This window comes from Typopeltis vanoorti, chromosome 13 (genome assembly GCF_054136105.1).
Source record: "Typopeltis vanoorti isolate ZY-2024b chromosome 13, IOZ_Tvanoo_1.0, whole genome shotgun sequence".
Taxonomy (NCBI): Eukaryota; Metazoa; Arthropoda; class Arachnida; order Uropygi; family Thelyphonidae; genus Typopeltis; species Typopeltis vanoorti.
Window position 1 is genome coordinate 69,959,573 of NC_143561.1, and position 22,449 is coordinate 69,982,021.

The 22,449-nt window shown below is 35.2% G+C and overlaps 1 protein-coding gene across 2 annotated transcripts in view; it reads left to right on the forward strand.

Moving 5' to 3' along the window:
* The window catches only part of LOC150100272 (histone lysine acetyltransferase CREBBP-like), a 345,238-nt gene that overhangs the window by 38,218 nt on the left and 284,571 nt on the right, over nucleotides 1-22,449 (forward strand). For both annotated transcript variants that reach the window (XM_090403052.1, XM_090403053.1), the window contains exon 2: nucleotides 5,305-6,164. In XM_090403052.1, the coding sequence (XP_090259178.1) occupies nucleotides 5,305-6,164 (860 nt within the window). The remainder of the gene's footprint in view (nucleotides 1-5,304; nucleotides 6,165-22,449) is intronic.

Sequence of the window (22,449 nt, forward strand, 5' to 3'; positions counted from 1 at the left end):
CAATAATCTTTCTGTATTTTAGTCTACAGTTCACATCTGAGAGCTGCTCAATTTTTATTCGCTTTAAAACTTTCTTACATGTTATTCTTTTCAATATGAAATTCAATTTTATCCTGCTCAAGACTAAATAGTGATCACTTCCAATTTCAGATCCTCTGTACACTCTGGTGTCCTGCACCAGGGAGAAGACATCACTATGAACAATAACATAGTCAATGAGACTTTTCTTATTCCTAGCCTCTTCTCTCCATGTGAATTTGTGCACATTTTTATGTTGGAACATGGTGTTAGTAATAACCAGTCCATGTCCTGAGCATGAATCCAACAGGTATTTGCCATTATTATTAGCTTTGCTCTTTTCTCCAAATTTTCCCAAAATATTTTTGTATATCTCACAATCATTTCCTACTCTGCTATTTAGATCCCCAACAAGGACCAACTTTTCCTTTTTCATTGTGTCAGTTGCTTTTTCTAAAGCCTCATAAAATTCTTCCACTTTTACCTTAGTAGAACCTTCTGTGGGACCATAGGCACAAATAAGTCTCATTGTCCAGTTCCCCATTCTCATATTTGCCCACATTACTCTACTTGAGACTGACTGCCATTCAAGAAGATTAGCCTCGTATTTTGTGTTGCATACTATGGGTACTCCTTCTTTTCCTTGATTGTCATTGCCTGGATATTAAACTAATAGTTCTATGATTCTTGCACGCCTTCATTATCACCTTTCTTATGTCGTGGTATGAAAACTGACTTCTTCCAGTCTCTAGGCCATGATCCTGTTTCCCATATCCTTGTAATCAATCTATGAAACACTCTTATCCCTCCTTCCCATGTGGCCTTAATTACTCTTCTGGGATTTCATCTGCACCTGGGACCTTGTTGCTGTTAAGCTGCTTAACTGCTCTTTAAACTTCATGCCTAAGTGGAGGAGTTTCCAAATCAAAGCTATGGCTACCGTGACTTGTTTAGCTAATTTTCTTTCAAAATCTGATTGTCTTCCTTACCATACTTGTTACCCTTCTTTCTTCTACTTTATCTTGCTCATGAGCATACTGATCACTTTTTTTTTTGTTTATATTCTTTTCACAATGCTTTTCCCCCCCTCAGTTCTTACTTTTATTGCTGCTCATCCGCTTAATCCCTGCTTTTATCCTTTTCATCCTGGGTATGCCATCTGATACTGCCTTATTCAAACAATCCTTGACTCCTTCCCATCTGCTAATAACATTCATTTCATGTAGCTTCTTATGCCATGGTTCTGCTCCAAGTTGACTCTTAAGTTTGTCATAATCACCATCTTTGTAGTTTTGCATGAACCCTCTCTTTACTGAAAATTCCATAGGTTGACCTCCCAGGACAAAACTGCAATATCATTTTTCCCAATTGGAGGTACTGTTGTTACTATAGTTATAGATGAATCTTCTAATGCTATTACGAGATCCAACACACTCAAACCTCTGATCCTCTCCATGACTTGCTGTTTCAGATAATTATCCTTAAGTAACTATATAAATTCCATTTCCATTTTGCCATGTGCCCTTCTTTCCTTCCTTCCAATGTATATCACCATAGTTTGTCACCTATTATGTGAAAATAACTTTCAGCCTAAGAAGAAGAAGAAGAAGAAATCTTGTAGCTTATCCCATTAGGCCATTATATCTAGTGGCTAATTAAATGAAATTTGATTTTGGTTAAATTCTGAGTTAAGAGGAGATAAGTGACATCCAGTGTATTTAAGAGAACTGGTTAAGAAGAGATCAAGGCATTGGGAGGATAAGTAGATTGATTGAGTATATGAACAATTTGTGATGATATATCATCTTCAAATCCTTATGGTACTAGTGTAGTACACATTAAAGATGACAAGTAATTTGCTAACATTGAATTAAATCTTAGCGCAATAAATCCTGTTTATGGAAAGGTTTGTCGATTTTGCAATAGGACAGTGCTTAGCAGAAAAATCCTGCTATCTTGATCTAAGACTGGCCAATAAACTTTTCATCAGAGATGAGATGAGATGTGAACTGAGATCTTCTCATGCAAATAACATGTGGTGAAGCTGTTCAGCCTGTGTGCAACTTATTGATTAAATATTTTGTTGGTATGTGTACATGTTATTAGCAGAGTTACTATCATGCTATAATAGTACAGATTTAGAAGTAGGTTTTTCCTCATGCAGAATACTTTGCTCTTAAAATCAAGTAAGACTTTATCTGATATCAGAACACAATTACTGTATTCCCACCCAGACACCATGCATTTCTTGCATAATGTTATGTCTTTAGAAATTTATAACTTTTTTGTATTTGAGTTTAAAAGGTATAAATTTATATTTCATTTTAAATTTGATATTTATTAAGCTTTACACTTAAAATTCAGATTTTATAACAATACAAAACCAAAGTGAAGATTCTTTGACATTTTTTATAAAGTAAACTAGTGATAAGTTCGGTTGCTTATGTAAAATTCATTTATACAGAAGTTTATTGAGAGAGAGAAAATTTTATACATAAGAGGCCTTACAACCTATAATATTGTGCGAACATGGGATTAGAGAGAAGAAAGGAATCTGTTAATGTGTTTCTTGAAAATTTGAAGATGATTCATTGGGGGAAAGACTATTCAAAAGGGCAGAGATACATGGAATGAAGGAATAAGATGGGAACTTGGTTCATTGAGTTTGGAGCTGAAAACCATATTCTTGACCAGCAACTGCCCTTGTTCGTTTACTATTAAAGGAAAGTGGAAGAATGGCAGTGGCCAGCTCAGTGGAGCAGCATCCATAGAAAAGACATAAGGTGCAAGAGCATCTAGGGGAAAGCTGTCAGAGAGAGAGAGAGAGATAGGGATATTATTTATTAAGCAACATCTTTATCTGGATACATTGCAGCATTCTGATGGAGGTTTTGAATATGCCACTCCACATGTGAAAACCTGTTCTAAGGTTGATGGATTTTGGATTAAAAAGTGTTAGTTCAGTAGAAGAGAAGTAGTGTTTAGAATGAAAAAGAATTCCAAATGCCTTGGAAGACAAAGAGATTATGAATGCAACATGCCTATATGGGAACATGCCAGTGGCAAGTCAGCTCAAGAAGTGAAAACTTATCTCAACTGGTGAGCAAAGCAAACAAGAACCAGAGAAGCTGACTGTCCACTCACAAAGGGCAGGAAAGAGACCATAAGTTGGCAGCTTGATATGTAAGCCATGATGCCAGACTTGATCATATGCCTTGGAAATATCAAGAGCAACCAAACAAGTTTCTCTATCATTGTATGGCATTGACTGTCTGCACAAAGGTGGGTAAAGATTAGCAAGGAAGTATAGTCCGACCACATAAACAAGAGCTGTCGTTGGCAGACTGCCAAGAATAGTCAATTCATATTGAAGGGGAGAAAGAAATAAGGCGATGAACGAATTGGTCAACAACATGCGAAATCACATTTATACGTAAAAGTTTCCAACTATTATACAAGCAAAATAGTTACCACTTTAAAAACTATAATGATCATAAAAGGGAAGTTAATTTTCTGACGTGTAATAATAATCTTCATCCCACAATATGGATTGATTACCCTATTATCGGAATGGACTCTCCTTCTGTTGATATGCACAGAAGTGTCAAAGGGTCTCGTATCTGTGGGCATACTATATACTGTAGAATGAATGAGGACTGTAAAATCCATATTAGTGGCTGCTAATTAACTTACATCTCCAGGTAGCGAAGAAGTAGGTGAGTTCCTCCATCACTTTTGAGAGCCTAGAGGTGAGGGCAATGGGATTGGTAGTTTGATGGCTGACTTTTATTCCATTTTTAGGAATATCTTGGATAGATGCCAGGTGATTATGACTTATAAAGGTGACAGACCAGTATTTTTCTGATGTTCTTCAGGTGAAAGATCAGAGAATAGGCATACTGTGGGTGGTTTGTGGAATAGTAGATTTAGCTTGGTCATCTAAGTAAGTAATCTCTCTCTCTGTATCTTTGGAAAATATTAGGAATAGGAACTGGAATGTTAGTGGTCGCTTGCAGCCAGAAAAATTAGATATATTTCAGGAAATTTTACGCAGGGAAAGGTGCCAGGAGCTAGAGGAAGAGGTAGGCCCATGGGAGATGGCTGGATCAAATTCCTTCTCTAAATAGTCTAAGATTGGAGAATATACTTAGAATGTCAGAAGACTGAGACAAATGAATACTAATATGTTGGATCACAGCTCCTTAGCCATGGGAAGATTGAATAAAGATTTTTTCCATGCTTGTTGAAGAATGCATATAAAGTGCTACATATATAGTACTACCATACATATGCTTTTTATTAATAAGAATATTTTTTTGACATCGATAATAGTAATGTCATTTAAACTGGCATTTTTCATTGATTTTTGCTAAAAAAAAAAATAAATAAAATGAAATGTTTTGCTTGTAACAGATAAAATAAAATTAATTTTATTAATAAAAAAAATTCAAATTATTTAATATGTTTGTTTCTGTGATTTCATTATTGAAAAATCTGAAACAATATCTTTAAATAAGCTTTTTTACGCATGCCATTTTATTTGTGTTACTTTTAAAGTCAAATTACTTTTATAAATATCAGCTTTGGGTAAAATAGATAAATTAGTCTCTGATAACTTCTTATTCTCTCTCTTTGTACCTGCTTGCAAAACTTGACTTCATTTTTAATCTTAAGTAGATGTTGTTTCAGATAACTAAAAAAAAATGTAAAAAACAATTTAAAAATTTTTGTTTTTACAAAAAAATTTCGTAGTTGTAAAGGATGCTGGTTGATGCTCAGTGATGCATTATTATATTGGGTTTGTATGTCCAGAGTAGTGCCGATTGCTGGTTTGGATGTCAGAATACAGATAACAGACCTGAATGTTGGTGAAGTCTGGATGGAATTTTTTTATATTTTTTTTTACAAGGTTTGTTTTGTTGAAATGTTCATATGACCTGAACTGTTAAATGCTCACTGGTGTGACATGTTTTTTTTTCATAGTAAAGTGTAGCAGAATGATGAGGATTTGAAAATATGATTTATTGATAACAGTGCTGTATTTCTTATGAAAGTTCTTTCCTCCCACTTCAAAAAAAAAATCTAAGTATGTTCTATATGAATCTATTATGAAAATGCTATTTAAAATAATTAAAAAAATAAAAATCACTTATATGGAAAATCTTTTTTTTTTAAAGACATTTATGACAAATTTGGTTTGATGATTTCTTATCGAAAATTGTTAATATAGCAAAAAAAAGTAAATTTGATACCTTTCTTGCTAAATTTTTATTCATTTTATTTCAGATTTTATGGGTAAACTGTGGGACTTAGAAGAATTAATTGGTTCTGGAAGTCTTGGAACTACTGATTTGCCTCTTCAGCATTCACTTGCATCTCAGCTTTCTTCACAGGACACTTCTGGTTTACAGAATGGTGTCGTTGATCCTTCAATTATTCAGAATGATGCGGGAAGTGGAAATCTGACAGCTCAAAGGCACCAACAGCTATCACAGCTTCTTCAGAACAAACCAACATCACATCTTGGAACTTCATCAAAGCCAACAAATCATAGTGGTATTTCTCCTTCACAAGGCATTCCCAGCCCCTCAGTTTCATTATCTAATTTAAACAGTGTTAGTAGTCCTCATTCAAATAATTTATCTCCATCTAGCATTGCCGCTAATAAACCTGGAACTGGCGTGGTTAATGTATTACATAATATCAGTATTCCAAGTGATGTAACTGCAAGTGTTGGTGGTAATTCAGTTAGCAATACCTATACTAATAGTCCTGGTATGTCTGGAACAGTCAATATTAGTGGAAGTATACAACAGATGAATGGCAAAACAAATCTTTTAGGATCTCAAGGAAATTCTTTGCAAACTTTAACGCCAACAAACAGTTTGTCATTACAGCTTCAGACTTCTTTACAGCAACCAGCCCAAGTACAGATTAATCAAGGTCAGCATCAGTTGTCAAGTGGTATTGCTTCTTTAGCAAATGGACCTCATATTTCTCTGACCAATCCAGGAGTAATGAGCCTTACCAGAGGAGTATCACCAATTTTGGGACATGGAAATAGTTTACCTAATATATCAACCCAGTCTCATCAAAATGTATTAGCACATTCTTCCATCGTCACTACACAAGCAGTAATGGTTAAGGTATGATAATTTTTTTTGTTTGTTTACAGTTTCATTTTTTTTTAGATATGAACTTTATATTTTATTTATTTTTAATGCAAGTATGAAGTCTTTAATGTCTTCATAGTTTATTGATTCTGAAGAATTGTATTTCTTGATTAAATAAATTGCTAAGATGCAATCCATATTTGAATATGACTCAGAGTATCACATAATATTCACTTTTTTTAAATTTTAATGTTGGATACATGTATTCATAATAATTTTTTGTACCTTTTGCCTTGTTTTAAAATTACTATTTTTAATGTATTTCATACCATACCATTTTATGTAATGTATTTTTAATGGATTAAGCCACCTTTTGTTTTTTTCTTCTTCTCCCTGCATATTGAGTTTCATTTCAATCACTTAAATGGCTAAAATTTGACTCAATAGATTTTAGGTTTTATTTCCCCCCCATCCCCACCCCTCCTGGCTAAGAACTATTGTGTTGATTAAACTTGTCTCTTCAAAGGAATTGTATTATATGTTTTAGACAGGTAGCAAAGTCTATTCCATAAATGAAATAAAGAGTAGCTTTCATAAGACATTTCATAGACATCTTATGGTGCATTTAAAGTTTTATTAACTTATTTATTAATATGGACTAGTTGGCATCCACCCTCTAACCAACAGGCAGTGGGTTTGAATCTGTGGCGGCATGGATATTTGTGAAAGTCATGGTAGGCAGTTTTAATTGGATAGTGCAAAACCACTGACCTGCCTATTGGAAAACCTTTAATGTGGTTTGAAAACACGTAGTCTTTAGGATTTAATTTGGAATTAATGAGATAATGACATGGAGAATATTATAGATCCATTTGTATTTTAAACTTAGATACTGAAAATTTATCAAAAAGCTTATGAAAATGCTGTGTTCATAAGCTCTGTAAAATTTTCTACATTTGATTACAAAACATGGATGGATCTATTATATATTCAACTTTCAGTATATTGAAGCCTCTCAGCTCTACTTTTAATATTTGACAGTTTTATTATCTTAACAGAAAGCAAAAAAAGTTTTATATATATATACGAGGGCGGTCTGAAAAATTCGGTGAATGGTCTGATATCTCAACGGCAACATGGGCTAGGTGCACATGCATGCACATGACTATCCAGAGACACGTCGAGGAGCACCACCCACGTGCAGTACACGGCAGTCAAACGTAGTCAGGGTGAGAGGTAGGGTCACAGTGCAATGGAGCAATGAGTGAACATCAAGTTCTGCTACAAATTGGGAAAAACGGCGACAGAGAAGCATGAAATGATGGTGCAAGTGTATGGGATGGAAGCCGTGAGCAGAAAATATGTTTACGACTGGTTCAAATGCTTTCGCGATGGGAAGGAAACGACTGAGGATGAGCCATGTTCGGGTCGGCCCTCGACAAGCAGAACCCCAGATATTATCAAGAGAGTGAGACAAATGCTGGCACGAGATCGACAACCGACTACGATTGCTGGCGGAGGAATTGGACATTAGCAAGGACACGGTGTGCACTATTGTCCACAAAGATTTGGGTAAGTGGAAGATCTGTTCACGGTTTGTGTCGCACAAGCTGACAGACGAACAGAAAGCAAAACGGATAGAAATCTCTGGAGATTTCATTACCATGTGTGACCAGGATCCATCCTTTCTGCGAAACATCGTCACAGGAGATGAGACCTGGTGCTACCAGTGTGATCCGGAATCTAAGCGGCAATCGATTGAATAGCGTTCACCCCGTCTTCCCCGCTACCCAAAAAGAGTCATCTGCAAAAGTCCAAGGTCAAGACAATGTTGATCACCTTCTTCGACAACGATGGCATCATCCATAAGGAATTCGTTCCTGCAGGTCAAACCGTTAACACCGCATTCTATGAGGAAGTTTTGAAATGGTTGCTACGACGCATCCACCGTGTTTGGCTAGAGTTGCAACAGGACTGGACAGTGGATGTTGCTGCATGATAACGTGCCTGTGCACTGTGCAATCCGTGTGTGCCAATTCTTGGCTCAGCACGGCATATCTGTTCTCGATCATCCACCTTACTCCCCTGATCTGGTGCTTGCGGACTTTTTTCTGTTTGAGAGGCCTTTGCTGCCAGTTTCCAGAAGCTTTATGAAAGTTGCCAAAAGTGTGTTATGAAGGATGGTGATTGTTTTGAAGGCCAATAAAGGTAATTTGTGTGTATCTTCTGTTTTGTTTGTTTTCTGATACCATTCACCGAACTTTAGACACGCCTCATTTATTTATATATATATATATATATATATATATATATATATATATATGAAAGAATGATCATTAACTTGGTTAACATACATATTTTTAATAAAGAATTGAATGACTAGAACTGAGATTTAAGTAAAAAGGTTTTAATATAAAAACACGACTAGTTTCGGCTTGTAACATTGCCTTCATTGGGTGACATTATAAAAGAAAGAAAAAAGAAAAAACACTAAAACACTGAAGCTTAAATAAACTATGAACATCATAGAGAGTCTCTATACATAATTGACATTAAATCGTTGTGGTTGTATTTAAAGCTGTTCTTTCATTAGTTGTATTATTAGGAAAGTGCGTGCTAGTAGCATCTCATGAACGAACATTGCTTATGAAAGAACACATGAGGGACATTACTTACAAGAGACAGCGAGCCAGTGCATTATCAAGTCATATCCTTTTCTCGGCTAATCCTAATCATGAAAACCAAAGTCACAAAGTCTGTTGGGAAAAAAAAAATCTACTAACATCTTCGGTTGCAATGATGAACTAGAGAGAAAAATCATGGAATCTAGAGAAATCATCTTCAATCCTGTTCATCTAAATAATAACTTGAGCTACAACCTCCCAGATTGTCATTCAGCTGTAATCATGTACTGGCGTTCACGAGATGCTACTTGCACGCACTTTCCCAACAATACAACTAATGAAAGAACAGTTTTAAATACAACCACAACGATTTAATGTCAATTATGTATAGAGACTCTGTATGATGTTCATAGTTTATTTAAGCTTCAGTGTTTTAGTGTTTTTTCTTTCTTTTATGTCACCTGATGAAGGCTGTTACAAACCAAAACCAGTCGTGTTTTTATATTAAAACCTTTTTACTTGAATCTCAGTTCTAGTCATTCAATTCTTTATAAAAATATATATATATATATATATATATATAAAACTTACAGAAGACTTTTGAGAATTCCTTATACCGCTCATGAAACCAATGAAAATGTCCGAAAACTGATTGATTCAATAGACAGGAGAAAAAAGGAAAACATTCTGACAGTCATCAGAAGAAGACAGATGAAATTGTTCGGAAATGTGGAGAGGGCTAATGGCATTCCAAAGCAAGCACTAGAAGGAATCGTTCCAGGATCAAGGGTTAGGGGCCGACCTCGATTAAAATGGACTGATAACATCAAAAAATGGACAAATTCCTCCCTTTCTCAACCAACATCAAGAACAAGAGACCGAGGTGATTGGAGGAGGCTAATGAAGAATATCATCTACCAGCCATGAGTGACCCAGCGGTCCATTTTGGACTACGGGAGAGGAAGAAAGAAAGAAAGAAAGATATATATATATATATATATATATATATATATATATATATAAAAGTTTAAAAAGCTTCAAAAAAGACTGAAGGACTGAAGAATGGTCTTTGGTAGCAGATTTGCCTTAACTTGCACTATTTAAAAAACGTGTGTGTGTGTGTGTATGGCTTTGAAATATGGATTAATCTACTTATTTTAAAATGGTGAAATAAAGAATTTTAGGTCTTTTCTGATAATTACCCATACACACCAGCTGTAGTTCACATATGAAAAATACAGATCTCTGATACCAGACGGCTTGATGTTGAATGAGAGTTTTTGTCCTCTTAAGGTTTCTATGAGAACCAGCACTTTGAAACAGCTCTCAGAAATTTCCATATTGAGTATTCCTAGTAAGATTTATGCAACTATACTTGAAGAATAGCTACAAAAAATTGTGGAAGGAATGCTTGGAGATGAACAAGCTGGATTCAGGTCACATAAAGATTGTCATGCTGAAATTTTCATTTTAAGACAAATCGTGGAGAAGTCATAGGAATATAGCAAGGATCAGTGTTTAAGTATTGTAGATCTGGAAAAGGCATATGGCAAGGTGCCAGGAGAAAAGCTGTTCAAAAGACTACATTTATAAGGTGTAAATGAGACGTTATATCAAGCAATACTTAATCTTCATTGAACTGTAAATCAGTGGTTAATACGGGAGGAGGTAGTACAGGAAGATGGTTTGATGTAAATTCAGGTGCGAAATAAGGTTGTACGTTATCTCCACTGTTATTCATTATCGATATGGATCACATTATGAAAGCAAGTGATATTAAACCTGATATCGAAATTGGTAATGCTAATCTCAGCTCTTTACTTTATGCAGATAATATTATACTTCTAAATAAATCCAGTAAAAGCCTGCAGATTCCCTGACTAAACTGAATAATCAGTGTGATAAATTTAAATTGTGATAAATAAACACTATTATTTATAACATTTTTGAAAATTATGGAAACAACTACCGTGTTTGAGATTCAGGTTCAGGATTCAGATCATCCATGGAAATGATACCCATTTGTTGAGATATTTATTGTAATTTTCATGAAAGTTCATTTCTTTTTAGTTAAATGATCTGATTAGAGTTTTCCATATATCTGGTAGGATTAGGCCTTGCTTCTTATTTAAGTTTCCTGTTGAACGGGCAACTGTAACAGCTTCTTTAAATATTCTGGAATGGTAGTTGTCTTCTATGTAGGGCATATGGCTCGTATCCCATTCAACATTATGGTTGGTAGAGGCAAAGTGTGAAGAAAGGCCTGATATATCCTGTCTGTTATTCCTTACATAGCCTATGTGTTCTTTCTTTCTTGTTTCAAAACTTCTAGATGTCTGTCCGATTTTAATTTCTCCAAGAAATGTTGGGTGTTCTTGATATAAGAATCCATATTGTGAATGTGTTCTTGTAACATTTTGGCTAGATATTTTGATAGTTTAAGTAGGAGAATGGATACCATCTACTATTGGACATAATGGTGTACCTTCTTTATGGATTTTGGGAACACCATATAGTCTTGGAGTTAAAATTCATTTAACCAAAAAGAAATGAACTTTCATGAAAATTACAATAAATATCTCAACAAATAAAACGTTGTAATTGTACTTGTGTGCGTGATACAATATGTGCACAGTGATAACTTTATATGATATTTAGAATTGTCGGTTAGTTTCCTAGTTTTTGTTACTTGCCATTGCTTACTAGTGTATCCTTGAAAATGCTGACAGACATTAGTCAGTGAAACATGTCGGATATTAAACTACTATTTACTTGACTAACATACAGAATTAAGTCTTTAATTTATTAAAATGTATGTATGTTTTTTGGTTTTTTGGGTTGGAAAAAGCTTTGTTACAAGAACAAATCCACGAGGCACGTAAAAACCTATCATCTACCCAAGCCAAAGTTCTACAATTTAAATTAGAGATATCCAACTACGTTAATCCAGAAAATTGGGAGATTTTAGACAGGATCACAGACAACTCTTCTAAGCACTTATTATTAGGATATCCGACTACGTTAATCCAGAAAATTGGGAGATTTTAGATAGGATCACAGACGACTCGGCCAAGCACTTATTACTGAAAAACAAAGAAAAATTAATAATGAAATTTCAAGCCCTACAACAACAGAAAAGCACAAGACCATCAGGACCCCATACTGAAAGGAACAGCCAATCACAAACCGACATCACAAGGAGCAGCCAATTGCCCACAAACGAATGTAGGAGCAACCAGCCACCATCGGACTACAGTCTGGTTATCAACCAATCAAACCATAATCTCTCCCAAGGTGAACTCTCACTGTTAAAGAAAGTTTTGAACTATGCCATTGCTCCGAGGTCAGTGAACGAACTTGATATCATTTATCATGTCGAGAGAGGTTTAAGATCTCTCCCCACCAATCTAGCTGATAAAATACACATGGAAACATCGTGTATACTGAATTCAAACAAAAAACTAAGCAACTTAAACAAAACCGAATCTAGACCTTAAATCCTTAAAAAATAACCAAGACATTATAATCACAAAAGCAGATAAAAGTAATGCCACTGTCCTTTTAGACTGTACAACAACATACATTGAAAAAATGAACCATTTGATATCGGACCACAACACCTACCAAATGGTAAACTACAACCCGACAAAACGTAACAAAAAGAAAACAACTGAATTAATCAAATCCATCCACGCTTGGCCAGAAGAAACAACAAAAAAATTAATACCTCATTATGCCTGCGCACTCAGAATTTATGGCCTGCCAAAAATGCACAAAGCAGACACACCATTATGTCAGATTGTTGAAAACAAATTGATAGCCCAAATTATCTTTTAGCCAAAAAATTAGTGGCCGCACTCAAGGAATTGGTAGGTCAGTCCCCTTCCTACATAAAAAATACACAACATTTCATAAATAAAATTAAAAACATTACACTCAACGACCAAGATTTATTAGTCAGCTTTGACATAACTTCCCTTTTCACCAATGTCCCAATCAGTGACACTATCTTGCTCTTATAGAACATATTCCCACAAGACATTACTGCCCTCTTTGCCACATACTGCGCTCCGGATATTTTGTGTGGCAAAATAATTTTTACTTTCAAAAAGAAGGTACAGCCGTGGGCTCGCCACTCCCCCCCCCTTCCCCCAATAGCTAACTTTTATATGGAAGACTTTGAGCAATATGGTTTAGAGACAGCTTGTCTAAAGCCCAAAATTTGGCTCAGATATGTCGACGATATTTTTTTGGCCCCCACGACCGTGAAGCACTAAATACATTCCTCAGCCACCTAAACAAACAACACAAACGTATCCAATTCGTCATTGAAATGGAAAAAAACAACTCTCTTCCATTCCTAGACACACTCATCACACTTCTTCCATCTGGCTGTCTCGCCTTCTCAGTCTACCGCAAACTTACACACACACACACAGGCCAATACATACACAAAAATTCTTCCCACCACCCAACACAAAAACTAGGTGTCATAAGCACCCTTAAACACAGAGCTCAAACTATTTGTTCTAATGAACAAGCTCTAAACCAGGAATACAAGATCATAAACCAGACATTTATAAAAAATGGATACAGTAAAAAAACTATTCACAAGATCCTCCACAAAGATACCAGTAAGAACAAAAAAGATTTCAGGAATGCTATTGCCATTCCTTATGTTAGAGGCATTTCTGAAAAAATTGACAGAACACTATGCAAATACAACATTAAAACCACCTTTAAACCCCTGAATAAGTTAAGACACCTACTCAGTTCTAAAGATTCTCTTCCACACCTAGCCCACCCAGGGGTATACAAAATACAATGCACATGTAACATGGGAAACAGGGCGAACTATCCCAATTAGACGAGACGAACACAAACAACGCATTAAATACCTCCATTTGAGAAAAACCCGGCTTTTTGACAACGTACTCCAAACATACCACAGAATTGATTGGAAAAATACCAAGTCCCTACACCGCACTAAAACCTGGTTTGAAAGGAAATTTAAAGAGTCGTGAAATGCTCAAACATAATCCAAATCTCAACAAAAATGATGGCCTAACCATTCCAAGAATGTGGAGGACCCATCTACAACCTGAATAACAACCTAAACAAGCCGAAGAAAAATCCCACTACAAGAAGACAGCCTGGTGAGGTGTTTGTAACATTCAACAGCAACTGAAGGAAATCATATTATAACAATCAGAACTGTACTAATCCAGAAGAATATTAATACATGAGGACTTTAGTAGTTTATTGTAGTTGTATTTTATATATATATATATATATATATACAGGGTGTTCGGGATAAATTTGACATATTTATAATTAATTATATTTTTCCGTAAGTTACATGTATTAACACACACTTCTCTTCATTTAAAAGTTTGGACCCTTCTTCATTCATATACAAGATGTCAGAAAGGATGGATAGCTGGAACCCACCTGAATCATGGAAGAGAATAACTTGTATCATGATGATTCGTGCCCGCCATCAAAATAAGGATATTACGACTGCTGCCCAATGCTCCCTGAATACAGTAAAAACAATCAGGCATGAACTAGAGACTTGCAATGGTGACTACGAGGATGTAGCAAGAAGAAAGATCCCTAGCAGACGATCTGATTGCGTTCGTACAGCAGAATTCCTCGCAAATCTGCAGGAACAGGTGTTGAAGAACCCTGGCATTGGAATTCGGGCTTTGTTCGTGGAGTTGCTAACTGTAGTCAAGCCCTGGATAACAAGGGTAGCCAATGGTAGGCCATATGTATGGCAGCAGGATTCGGCCCCTTGCCACACCTCTGGGAAAAGTCAAAAATGGTTGTCTGAAAATTTCTACGACTTCACCAGTCCAAATGTTTGGCCTCCAAACTCCCCAGACCTTAACCCCATGGATTATTTTGTATGGGGCGCAGTTGAAAAAGACACCAATCGCACTTCCAGTAATACAAAAGCCCAGTTAATGGATAAAATTAAAACAGTTTTTGCGGCCCTTCCCAGGGAGACTGTAGCATCAGCTTGTTCGAGGTTCCGAAGCAGAATTGAAGCTGTGATCGATGCTAATGGTGATTATTTTGAGTAAATCTTGTTGATAGTATTGTAATTAACTCTGCCTGTAATGTTTTTTTGTCAATTCATTAAATTTAATAGATACAAAGAAGATTTTCTTTTTCCTTACGAAACTGTCAAATTTATCCCGAACACCCTGTATATATATATATATATATATATATATATATATTTTTTTTTTTTTTAAATTAATTTTATTTTATTATATTTTTTATTTATTTATTATTATTTTTTTATCGCTAGAGGTCAGACTAGGAAAAAGTATTAATTAACTACGTAGATTTAGTTCACCGGTATACAGAGCTATAGCATGTAGCTTGTTCCTTATACTCATGTATCCTTCTGATGATGACTCAATACAGAGGTCGAAACGTCAAATAGTATTTTATTAATAATTGATAAAATAATCTTTTCAACATGTGTGTTTTTGTGTCCCTAAATTTATAAATATAAATGTATATGTGTCTGTGTACATACATACATATACATACATTTTTTTAGGACATTTATACATTTTTAAATTTACTTCATTAACATTTGTGGTCTAAATGTAAACAGTGTTGTGCACATTCACCTGGACATCCAGACCTAGACAAACACAATCTCACAAATGTAATCCACTTCACCTGTCTGAACTACATTGTGCATAATTCTTTGTCACAGAGGTGATACAATTGACTCTCACTGTGATTCATCAGGACTACAGTAGTAGTTTATTATATTGGATTGTTTGCTAGAGTAAATTTCCTTTATAATCATATTGTATCTATGGGGATTCAGTTTTGACTCTTTTTCAGTAGTTTGTTATTGCGGAAAATTTCTCATAAGTCTACACTTATGCATATGTGTAACCTGATGAGAGAATGCCAAACCTGGAATGCCCTTTTTTGATATTTTCTGGAAATTTCCATACTCCTATTCCATTGTTTTATTCATTTGTTATTTCTCTTTCTCTAAATTCTGATAATCACCTGATCCTTTTGAATTTTTATCACTGAAGCTTGGTTTTCTGCAATCCATCTACCCACACAATAAAGTGAACTTCCATTGAAACTGGTTTACTCTTTGTATTCTGCTGATCCAACTAGAATTGAGATATTTACCATTAGTAATGACCTAATGGCGATATAAAAAAAAAAAATAGATGTAAGGTATAGATATAAGTTCCATTCAACTTTTCTAAAAGCAAGGTCATCTATCTTCCTTGTGAATTTTAATGTTCACAACACCAGCTGGTTTTCCTCTTCTAACACGAATAATGCAGGTGGAGATTCTGAGACATTTGATACGACCATTGAGCTCTCACAAATATTTTGCACACATACTTGAATACCAGATAACTGTAACCACACTCTAAATACACTGCGAATGTTTATGTAGATAATAAGACTGTAACCTAGTGCTGATCTCTTATTACCATGGAGCAGCATGCACTCAACTATATGTTGCATGTCATTATAAAAATGCCAAGTGGGATTTTTGTGACTACTACACTTCATTCTCTTGGAGTATTGTTTCTGATACAAATGTATATACTGAACTTTTCACTGAAATAATTTGCCTTGGGGTAGAAAGTTTATTTTCAATTCCACTCTACATTACTGGCTCCTATCTAAGCTTTGGTTCTCCAAAAGGTATGCCCAGGCTATATAAGTGAAGAACCTAACATACCGTAACTGGCTTTCACCCAGAACTTTGTTTTCATTTATTGCTAATTCCAAAGCAAGGAATAGCTGCAAGAATGCTATCAACTCTCTAAAACAGATTTTGAAAGCATTAAAAGCAAGAAACTTGTCTCCCAATCGTTCTGATTACTCGGCACAGTGCCATCTTTGTGACCTTTTATCAGAAAGACATCAGAAGAATCTTATCCAAATTGGATACTGAAAAGTCTTCTAATGCTGATGGCATGTCCCCCTATTGTTAAAAAGATGCATGTGTGCATCGTGCATGCATGCATGCACCCTCTGGAGCGAACTCCCATTTCTCTGTCCCCTTTTTTTATGCTTTTATATTCCTCTGATATCTATCCTGCAGCCTGGAATGTACCTGGAATATATCTATCTGCAGCCAATGTACAGCCTGTTTTTAAGAAGGCTGGTGGTTTGGAAACTGAGTAGTAGTTTGATTTCACCCTGATTCTTACCATCAAACCACCACCAAGTTTCCCTCATCTCAGTTCTCTCCAAATAATGAAAAAGAACTATCACCACTCAATTCTTATTATTGTTACGTGACATCTCCATGGAGTCCAAATTGAGGGAGGACACCTACTCTACAACTCTCGTCTCCACCATTCAATGCACCAATGCCATCTACTGCATCACCACTAGTATTTTCATAGACAATCGCAAACATCCATGCCACGGTGGGATTCAAACCTGCGTCCTTTTGGCTGGAGAGCAGATATGTAAACTCCGCCAACCAGGCCGACACTTATGCTCCCTTGAAGGCACTCGACTCATAAATGACTGCCAATATGGTTTCTAGTGATAGTCATTTACCAGTCTACTAAGAGGTGATTTGCTTACAAGGTCATCCACTAAACAACTAAGACAATGCCTGGGAGCAGCAAGTTCGGGGGGGGGGGGGAACAGAAACTGGCAAAATTGTATCTTGACCATGTCCCCCCTCCATATTTCTTGAATTTAGGGGTGGTTTTTACCCTAACAACAGTCCTGCTCACTTATGTTGTTCATCTCTGGACAACTATTGAAATATTTGATGCATCTGAGATAGGTACTCTTGAGCACTATACAAAATTCTCCATACATTCTTTAGTTGGGTGATTACATCATAGTCAATTTCTAGGTTTTCAAAACAGTTTTGGATTTTTTCTTACAAAAAGGAGCTTAGTTTTCTCCTTTTACTGTTGATAATGCTCAACTTAATGCGCAAGATCAGATCTCTCTCTCTCTCCCCCTCTTTCCTCAGACTGACTCAGCCTTTTTTGCATAATCATATCATTTCTATAGCATCCTTGGCTTCCAAAAAAATTATCATCTTTTTTTGCTTGTGATGTTCATTTTCATCTCCAGCCAGTTACTCTGTACAAATACCAAAGGCACTTAACCTTGGAATACTGCTTTCAAAACATTTTGGAGTGATACCTAAAATCTCTCTAAAAATTCTTGATTCTTTTCAGAAGCAGTTCTATTGATTGAAGACTCCTCTCACATTCTCTCTTCAGCCACTGTCACATAGACATCAGTTTCACATTGTGTATTGTTTCTGTTCTACAGATATTTCTGTGAACACTGTTTAAGCAGTGTTCACAGAAATAATAATTATTAATAATAATGTTGCACTGACTAAATGGAATTAAATGAAATTTTGTCTAGGACCTCTTAAAATTTATCAAGCCATTTCAATTTTGATTTCAGTCAGATCATTTGTAGTAGTAATTTTTGCCTAATGTTAGGCAAAACTTTATCTCAAAAGTGGGTTAAATGTTCATAAACTCTACTGTGACTTTTCTCACAAATTAGTTTTTATTTTACAAAATCCACCATGTAGTGGTGCTCTTTGAATACAATAAAGTTGTTACAAATGCTGATGTTTCTTGCAAAAATGATGGAATATTTACATTTGAAAAGAAACTTTAACTTGAACATTATCAAAATGAAGAGCACAAGGTGTATGTAGTAATGTGCATGATTCAATGTAGCGATTTTCAATTTTAATTTCAAGACTGATTGATGAAAATTTATTATTTAAACCTCAAATAGTCTTTATTGTTTTTTTGTAATAAAAAAACAAAGACTGGTTGAAAAATTTTTTTTATTTTCTCCTCAGTCAGCATTGAAATTAAAATTGAAAATCACTGTCCTGAACCATGAAGATTAAAAACAGTAAAATTGTTTTTATTGTTAAACGTGTTGAAATGATAACAGTAATTCCTCTCTTGCTGAATGGAATTTAATAACTGTTAGTAATTGCTTGCTGTTAAAAATTGTCAGATTATTTCAGTTTTTAGCAGGACCAGTTCAATGGAGAAATTAAGCAAAACACAATTATGCATATAGTACAATATACAATCATGTATATGGTGTAATTATGAATGTCTCAATTCAAGACTATGATTGCGAAATGCATGATTTATGGTCAGGGATTACTTCCTTATTTATTCAGATAGACATATTTGAATAGCAGATCCTATATCATTTCTCTGGTAACTCAATCTAGAATTTTGTGAGGTACATAAAGGACTTCATATATCAAATACAGGTAAAGCATTGTGGTTGATCTGCATTAATTAATTGCTGCTTGCAATTCTGTTATACCAGACATATTTGTCAGGGCTCTATACATGTGGAGAATTATTGAATAATACTTATACGTCATACCTTCTCTTGAATTATTCACTATCTACGCTCACATTCTCCAAAGGCAAGTCATTCCGGTCATACACTCCTCTCTGAGAGAAAAATCCAGCTTTCACCTTTTCTTGATTGAATGAATAAATTCATGCATGCATGAATTTATTCATTCATTCTACTTCAATGGATGTTCTATCCTCTCTTCACCCTCCATAAAATGAAAAATTCCATCTACTGGTATCCTCTATGACCCTTTTAAAAGTTTGTATATCTTTATCATATCACCCTTCTTTCTCCTCTTTGCTAGTGCCGACAGTACCCAAATTCTTAATCTCACTTCATAATCTACATTTCATAGTCTTAGTATCATCCTTTACACACTTCTTTGCACTCTCTTCACTGTATCAGTATAATCATGGACACCAAGAGACCAAACCTGCACACAGTAATCTAGATGAGATTGTATCAAGGCCTTGTAAAAAGCAAAATTACTTACATATTGAGGTCTCAGCATTGCAGTTATCCTCTGAGTGGTATTTACAATCTTTGCTATATGGTCTTGAACTTCAACTTCCTATCTACTGAAATCCCAAGATCCCTAGTCTAGTCACTTTCTTCTAGCATAATCCCACCAATATGATATTCCATTGTGACTGTGATATTTTGTTACACCAGAGTGCATAAATTTACATTTACTAACATTGAACTGATAGCCATATCACTAAAATTTCAAAAACAATTGTCATAAATATGATGCAGAGGCTCCGTAGCTCTGTTAGTATAGACGAAGCCCTTTGGTCAGAAAGACCTGGGTTAGATTCCTGTCAGTGATGTGAGGGAACCTTTATCTGGTCTCTTTCGATGAAAGGGGTAGTTAGCCAGTCTCATACAGAGGTAGAGGGTTTTTTTCACCTGGAAACTCAGGTTTTCCATCCCCCAGAACAGGCAAATTAGCCCATGAACACATGTGGATTACAGTCATGAATACATCCCAGCCATATGCCAGTCTCAAGCCTGGATAAAATTGGGGAAGTTGGGGAAAGCAATTGTGAACTACCCTGTAAAAAATCTCACCAGGAAAACTTTGTGGGCAATGCCTACGAAGTCACCTAGGGTCGGAAACGACTGAAGGTGGAAACCACCACCAAAAATATGATGCAAAATTTCATCATATTTATGACATATTTCAATTTATGATATATCATCTTGTTATTAGTACTAATTCTTCCTTACTTCCTTCCTTATGTATAGGAAAGGTTATGTAAATTTTCAAAGAGCTGCTAATTGGCCATCACTTATGCCTGAAGGGACATTATGATAAGTAGACACTTATCATATTTTGATATTTTCTATTAGTAACAAGTTTTATTTGAGATTAAAGTACTGAAACCATATGATGTCATGCCACAGGAGAGAGATTAATTTTTTTTATATATATAGCCCATATACGAGAGGTATAAGAACTTAAGGCATATCAGTGGCGTGTGTGAGGTGCAAATAAGGGGTGAGAAAGACGAAACCGATCAACATTCTTCTTAATCCATAATTAGTTGCACCTTTTTTGTTACATAATTAGGCACATGGGATCAGAATGTCAGAAGTCACCCTTAATCCACAACTGATTGCACCGATGGCCAGCATGCTACTGATTCAACATGGGGATAGCAAGAACCTCAGCTACTCGAAATTGCAACAAAAATGCATCATTGGTGTTGTCAGAAATTGAACTAGAATGACGGCTAAGGTCAAATAGATTCCATGCAACTAATTCAAGGTTAAAGAACTGTAGGTTGAAATTGTTGGGGGAACACGTCATGGGGAATGTGATGACAGAGGTAGATGGAATAAATGAGGAAATAAAGTAAATAAATTCGGTCTATTTTTTTTAAGCTGCAAATTTTGATCTACTTTATTTTGTAATTTATGTATTAATCTGTTTTTGTTTCTTGATTAGAGAGAGAAGGAAAAAAAAATTAAAAATGAAATCTTCATATTTCATCTTATCTACGAGATTAGTAGGATAATCATAAAAGTGAAAAGACATGCAATTCTTAAAGTACATAGTGTGCATGCTTTGCCCAGTTTGTGATTTTGGAACTTATGAACAATTTATTATTATTAAAAGTGAATTTTAGTGATTAACTTAAATCAGTTGGTGAATTGTTTTTTATTATTATTATTCATATGCTTCTTTAAAAAAAAAAAAAAAAAAAAAAAGAGCAAAACTAGTGAATCTACAACTTCTATGGATATGAGTACAAATAATATGAGGGTGGTCTGAAAAGTGCTTGGCCTAACAATGAAAAGACAAATTTATAATTTCAAAATTATTTTTATTTTTCAACATAATCTCCCTAAACATAAACATTTATTCGAGCGATGCTTCAGTGCCATTATCTCATCCCTGTAGTGGTTCTCAGTAAGATCTACAAAATATCCCTCTACAGCCACAATCACCTCTTGATTTGAAGAGGTGATTATGATTGGATGTTTCAACAATTCATAGCACAAATCCCTTAATTTTCCCATTGCCAGAACACCTTAGTGGGCAAGTGTGAGGGAACCTTTATCTTCATTGGCCTGATGAAAGATGATTTTTTTCTTCTGCAAACTGGGTCTTTTCTCACAAATTTTTCATCTTGTCTAGTTAAAAGATAGGAATAATATTCCCCATTTATTGTTTTACCCTTTTCAAGATAATTAATAAACAAAATGTCTCTAGCATCCCAAAACATTGATGCCATGACTTTTCCTGCAGATGGAACCGACTTTGTCTTCTTTTGCACTGAACAACTGTCTTCTGTCTACTGCTTGGATTCTGGTGTATAATGGTGAATCCAAGTCTCATCCATAGTAATAAATCGATGTACAAAATCAGTTTTATTCTTGTTACAATGCAAAGCTTTTTCATTTACAATTCTTCATGCAAAATATATTCTACACGTTCTTTTGAAATGCCTATAGTCTCAGCAATTTCATGCACTTTGACTTGCTGGTCATCCAATACCATATCGTGCACTCGATCAATGATTTCTGGTGTTGTTACACTTTTTGGATGTCCTTCACATGGATCATCTTCAAGGTTGGTAAGGGCATGTTTAAACTCGGCAGCCCATTTCTTAATTGTCGAAAATGAAGGAGAAAAGTGCCTATAAACTTGTATGCAAATTGATTTCTTTTGCTGTTAAACATTCTTTTACAAAGAATTTTATAACCATTTTCAAGGGATATAGACAACACTTTTGCTTCGGACAGCTGTATAAAACAAACTACTTGCAATTTCACATGGATACTTATGA